At 40.0% G+C, this 6,787-nt stretch overlaps 1 protein-coding gene across 1 annotated transcript in view; it reads right to left on the minus strand.

Annotated features, from left to right (window-relative positions):
• Positions 1-4,613: 4,613 nt before the first annotated feature.
• RPL37 (ribosomal protein L37) overlaps positions 4,614-6,787 on the minus strand; it is a 2,396-nt gene continuing 222 nt past the window's right edge. Inside the window, exons 2-4 of the mRNA XM_039709936.1 lie at positions 6,133-6,268; positions 5,748-5,832; positions 4,614-4,764 (exon numbers count right to left, since the gene is read on the minus strand). Coding sequence (XP_039565870.1) covers positions 4,695-4,764; positions 5,748-5,832; positions 6,133-6,268 — 291 coding nt within the window. The 3' untranslated portion in view covers positions 4,614-4,694. The remainder of the gene's footprint in view (positions 4,765-5,747; positions 5,833-6,132; positions 6,269-6,787) is intronic.

Raw genomic sequence — 6,787 nt, forward strand, 5'->3', positions numbered from 1 at the left:
GGGGAGGCCGGGCTGGCCCACGGGCGCCCGGGGGAGAACGGGCTCTGCCTAGCTGCGGCGCGGGAAGATGGCGGCGCGTCCGGGACTGCTTCTCAGGGGGGGCACCTTTGCAGCGAGGCCACCCTCATAAAACGGACCTCCGAAACTTGTATTTCCAATAACCTTGTAAATTAAATCCGTTTGTTCTCCTCAGTTCCTCTTGTCACATCCAGACCCTATCAGGAATACGAAGAAAAGTAGGAGTCTTCTCCAACTACCTTGACTATGTATCCTGCCCCCTGGCTTGCCTTACCAACTCACGCCGCTCATTTACATTGTATTTAAGCCACTAACTTGCTTTCCATTCCATGCATTGCATGTTTTCTATACACCGAAGACCCTACTTCTTTTTATGTTCACTATAAGTGGATTAATTTTTTATTCACATTCCAACTCTGCATTTAAAGAAATACGTAAACCTGTAGAAGTGACTATTGGATGGGTATTTCCAAATGGAGAGATTGTAGACTGAAGAGGAAGGTTATAGGCAACTCCCATGTCTTCCTTTCCCTAATCCAGACTAAGTGAATGATTAAATCTAAAATAGTTCCTCTTGCCTACCCTACACGCAGCCCCTGAATGTGTTTGCAAATAGATAAATACATCAGACAGCAAGAAAGTTGGGACAATTTTATTCTAGTACTGGTCCTAAACCCAATTCAGAGAGCCTTCAATATTACTTATGCTATAGTCACTAATTTAGCAGTTGGAAACCAGAAATTCAGGTCTATGCAGAAAAAATATATATTTAAGAAACTCCTCTATGGTAATGGCATAAAAAATTCCATAGGGAAGTAACCTTGAGGGGTGTTCCCACTCAAGGGAGAAATCCTCATACCCTCACTCTGGAAAGGGAAGGGATGTGTCAGAAGTGTGTCCATTAAAAAATGGGACTGAAGTATACAACCACATACAGTATACAAACCACATATATAAAGTGATCGTCAGCCAGGTGTTTCTAGGTCGCTGTGTCAGCTCATCAGCCTTTAGCTCAGCAGCTTTACTTCAGTTATCTGCATCATCATTTGTGGGTTCCTTTCTCAGGAACTTGGCCACATCCTCATCAGTGCAAATTTCTCTCAGGAAATATTGTTTTTCACATCCTCAGGATGTTTAACTTTGAATAGTTGAGTCAGGGTGGTCTCAGCATTCTTCAACATCAAAAGCAGTGTGACACCCACCTCTGATAACTGTTGCTAACAAACTGCTAAACTTAGAGCATCCTGCTATATTACAATGGTAACATTACACTACACTACAATAGAATTGTACAAGCTTTGAAGTGTAATTATAAAAAGTATTTGGCCTGATGCTAGATCTTTGGTTATAAAATCTTGTACATCTCAAGCATTGATAACTGTTGCTAACAAACTGCTAAAGTTTGAGCAGTTTTACCCAACTTAGGGCATCCTGCTATATTACAATGGTAACATTACACTACACTACAATAGAATTGTACAAGCTTTGAAGTGTAATTATAAAAAGTATTTGGCCTGATGCTAGATCTTTGGTTATAAAATCTTGTACATCTCAAGCAGTAAACACACACACAAATCAGAATATACAAACTAGCATAGTTCATGATCTGAGATTTTGGGGAAACATATTTATTGTCAGGCTATCAAATTTCAGGGTGGGATTGGATTGCAATCTAACATCAGGAAAAGAAAAAATTGGCAAGTTCTCTTGTGCAATGCAAAAAGCATTACTTTAACCTTTTGGAAACATTCATTGTAGTATGAGGAGAAAATTATGTGTTGAATATCACACTGGGGAAAAAAATGGATTAAGCTATAGCTAGCTGAAGAGGGAAAAATTATTTGGGATGTCTGCAGATCTTGTTAGTGTCTTGATAATAAATTATTGTAAGCTATTTTTGGCTTTAACTCAAGCTGTTGTCCTGATCATGACAACACAATGAGAATTCAAAAAGTTCTACAGGTCTATACAAGAAAATTATATCATCTCATTAATTACTAAGTAATCTCTTAGATACCAGAACATTTTAGAAAATGAAAATAAATGAGCTGTTAAAGTCAGACAGGAACTAGACTGCAGAAGCCATTCATTATTTTTCTATTTGCAGACAAAAGTGAGTATTACCAAAATATTTTGTCCATTTGTACTGCAACTTTTATGCTTATATCACTGTATTCAATTTTACTCAGAGTTCTTTATCACACCTTGAGCATTAAATTGCTTTTAATAAAAGAATTAAAGCATAAAATCTACAATAGATAAAGTCTCCCAGGCTGAGTCAAATCAAGTATAATCTAGGCCAAACCTCATAGTAAGATCACAATGAATTAATATTTTAATATTTGATACTTATGTACAATACATATGAACCTACACAACTATTTGAACTTTACTTAGTGTGAAAGGTAGTGATAAACACTTTACAATACTGATCAGCAGCATTGCTTCCTCTCTCACCTTTTCCATGTTAGTCATATTAGAAGATTGGGCTTTTTTGGCCAACAGCACAACTTTGAATAATGTATTGTTAGCGTGTGGGGTGCAGGTTGCCCTCTTAGAATAGCTGTAGGAACAAAACATACCTGAGGAATTCCTCCATGAGTCTTTGAGGCCAACTTACTTTCTGCTAATCTCTCCATTCCACTATTTATCTTCAAAAGCCCGTGCACTACTTTAAAAACACTTTTTCTCTTTGTTTATTCACATTGGGCATGCCTCTACTTTTAAGACAGAATTTTAAAACAAAAAATTAACTCAAAGCTGACTTAATTATTTGTGTCAATTATCTCCAATAATCTTATTTTGAGACAGAAAATTGTTGCTAAGTTACCCTAGTACAGTTTATTTCTTTTAAATGTAAATTGTTTCTATATTTTCAATAATTTATTCCCATATATGGGAAGACTCAGGGTTCCTCTAGCATAAATAGAGCTGCTACTCTGTAAAAACACCCCCAGCACTGTGTTAGCCAGGGTGTTACAAGTGCCACCAGTGTGGAGACCCGGCCTGCGTGCCCTTTGTGACACACAGGGAGCCAGGGCTGCGTTTCAGGGATGCAGCAAGGCTTTCCTGACGCATGTCTGCCCAGACACTGCAATGCCATCAGGCCCCCGTACAGTTCAGGGCCAGCAAGGAGACCAGGAGTGGTAGATGATGTAATAATTACAGAAGAAAACGAAGGATTGAAACAAAACAGAAAACATTCTCAGCTTTACTAACAATATGAAAGGGGGAATGTTACTGCGGGTTGTTTCTAGTAGCTGGCATTAAGACTTTGCATCCTTGGTGCACTTCACAAACAGGCACATGCTTCTTGCCCTTTTCTCTTTGACTCCTGGCTCTACATTACTGCTGAATGTACAGCCCATTTCTTCCACAAACACCCAGTACTATTTACACTTTCCCTCTCTTCCCCCTAAAAGTGTATGTTTTGCCCAGCTCTAGGCTTCTCTCTCTTCTGCTATTTCTAGCTTCTAAGTTGAAGACACTGCAGAAATCACCCAATCACAGAATGGTTTGGGTTGGAAGGCACCTGCAAAGATCCTCTAATCCAACCTGCCCTGCAATCAGCCAGGACATCAGAAACTTAAAGCATCACAAGTTTTTAAGTTTCTAGTATTGTCTTTGCAAGGCAATCTTGAAGTCCTGTAAACCCTCACAGTAACTACTGCAACTCCTCAAACTTTCTTAACAGTGACTTTATAATCACTTAGTGAAAATTCAAATGCCAGGAACACACATTATACGGTACAAATTAATTTATCATTTTTATGTAGCTCCAACTGACTTACTGTGTGGTATTTATTAATTACACACAACAAAGTCAACTCAGATCTGTGTGTCACAAGTTCAAATGCCAGAAACACACATTATAAGGTACAAATTAATTTATCTATAATTTTTATGTAGCTCCAACTGACTTAGTGTGGTATTTATTAATTACACACAACAAAGTCAACTCAGATTTGTGTGTCAGCTTTCCAACCCCATGCCACTCACACAATTTTGTTCCACCCACAGCTCCCCAATCCCCCTGTATCTGCAGTACACAAGCTCCAGGCTTGGGAGTTTCTTTTTGCCCAAGAAGCAATGATCTGTGTGTCAGCTTTCCACACCAAGCCCATGCCACTCAGGCAATTTTGTTCCACCCACAGCTCTCCAATCCCCCTGTATCTGCAGTACACAAGCTCCAGGCTTGGGAGTTTCTTTTTGCCCAAGAAGCAATGATCCACAGTACTACCTTTGCAGGTTTTCGAGTATCACAGAGCAGTGAAAAAAAGAACAGTATTGGAAATTCCTCTTTCACAAATGCCTCCCAAGACAGCACATTGAGCTATTATTATAGCTACTATCTTCAAAACAAAGTTCTGGCTCTCTGTGCTATGGCACACTGAGATCAGAGGCACACAGGGCAAATCCACAGTACCAATATTCCACTTCTCCAGCTGGAGACCTCCTTTGAGTAATACATACAAGCCTCTTTTTCAGTTCAGTTTTCAAGACAAAGGTACTACCAAATGAAGACTCAACAAAGGATTGTTTTAAATTAATCAGTTCAAAATTTGTGGTTTTAAGTATTTATGTATTTTTGTGCATGAATACTACATTTCAGTGATGTAAAAAAAGGTGACATATTTTCTGATTAAGACCATTTATTTTAACAAATAGATGAGTCTTTAAGATGAACTGGAGGCTGCAACAGCTGCTCTCTTGGGCTTCGGTGTGGTTCCCTCACGGAATCCATTCCTGCAAGTAGAAATATGGTTACCACTTTGAGATGTTGATTCCTGCTCCAGATTATTTTCTGACACTCAGGTTTTAGATGCTCACTAACGTTTTTCAATTTATCTTAGTAATGCACTGAAATCAATACAAAGTTCACCCATTCAGACCTTTTTAAAAAGAAACACATTATTAAAAATCTATCTACTGGAGCAACACTCAGTGGAAAGCAAGCTACAGCTGCACACTGGATGGTGTTTTATGGCTGCCACTTGAAAAGGATGAGCTAACCAAAACAAATTAATTGATCCCTCAACCACATCCATGACTGAGACTCTAACCTTTTGCTAATAAAGCTAATCTACATTTCTATGACAACACTCCTGAATTACATAGTATCTTTCATATAGCATTCTTGTGTGGTAGCCCAGAAGCTACAGAATCCCATCAGACTCATACAAAATGGGAATCATACCACACCCCCACTACCTCCCAAGTACAACTCAAAGTTTTTAATAAATCTTACAAACTTCCAACTCAGGATCTGATGTCATACCTAATTAACATTGACTAAACTCTAAATACAGAGAGGGACTACAAGTTGTTCCTATCCTGAACTTTCTTCTGAGTGAGCAAATGGGGACTCGAGTGCATTTTGAGACTTATCTCAATAAACTTTTAGTGTAATCATCTATTTAACTGAATCACAAATAAGCAAAATACCACACAAATAATTTTTAGATGTGACCTTCTTATTACGATAACATTTATGTTCTGTACTACCTTCATGTAGTATAAACATTGTAATTTTTTACACACCCTTTGTCTTACCAGTAAGTTTTTTTTATCTTCAAAAGAGGATAAAATGCAGACAACTATACAAAGGAAATTATTTTATAACATCATTAAGTGGTACTAAAAATTGAAATGCTGACTTAGAATGGTGAATTCTGTCATAAGTGGTGTCTGTGCAGGAATTCACAGGATGCTAGTCTGTAATGTTATACCTGAATCGACGGTAGACCTTTTTCAGGTGCCTCATGCGACCAGTACCAGTGGTGTTGCGTCTTTTAGCCTTTGCACTCCAGTTATCTACAATATGTAAGACACTGTTATCTACCCACACCAAGTAATTTTGGTTGCAGGTTACATTTGCATGGTACAATTATTCAAGCCGACAAAAAAAATTTTCTGCAATTGAAATCAGTTTCTATGCACGAATACTGCATATTACCTAGCATATAGTTAAAACATCATTAATTTGGAAAAAGCTCCATACTGCAAAACGATACTACAAAAAGTTTTCCTCCTTGACTGGAAAATAAGTCAAACTACTGAAGAAAAAGTAACACGATTTTTTAAACTAGAGCCAATTAAAAGTTTGTTACTTACACTTTCTCTTACGCTTAGCAGGGTAACCACATTTCCCACAGGTCGACTTTTGCAGATGGTACGCCTTGGACCCACATCGACGACACAGGGTGTGTGTCTTATTTCGTCGCTTACCAAACGACGAGGTACCCTTCGTCTGAAAAACATTTCAAGACATGAAAATATCACTAACACTTGCAAATCGCAAAACTATAAGAACAAGCCTTAAAAAACCGAGTCCTAGAAAAACGACAGAGGCACATTCAACTCTAAACCACAACTCAGTTTTAACTACGAGTAGCCTCCATTTTCAGGACCCGCTGCCGCCATTCCTTATGTGCCCCCGCCCCTGTGCTGAAGCAAAACGCGCTGCGCTGGAGCCACGGCGCGCTCACACCGGCGCCCCTCTCCCCACACGCATCACCCTAAAGCAGCAAACTGCTCTCTCCCGACGAAAAATAACTCCCCTCACACGCAGCAGCCACACACTCACCCTTGGCGACCGAAACCCCTCCTGCTACGTTACCGCCCGGCGGCTCGGCCACGGGGGCAACAGGTACGAAGCAGGAGTCCCCGGAGCGCCCGCGGCCCCACACCGCACCACGGCCTCCCTGCCCGGCCCGGCCCTGCCCGGCCCGGCCCGGCCCGGCGCGGCGCCGCGCCCGCCGCTGAAAAA

This window comes from Passer montanus, unplaced genomic scaffold, assembly GCF_014805655.1.
Source record: "Passer montanus isolate IOZ18808 unplaced genomic scaffold, ASM1480565v1 scaffold22, whole genome shotgun sequence".
Taxonomy (NCBI): Eukaryota; Metazoa; Chordata; class Aves; order Passeriformes; family Passeridae; genus Passer; species Passer montanus.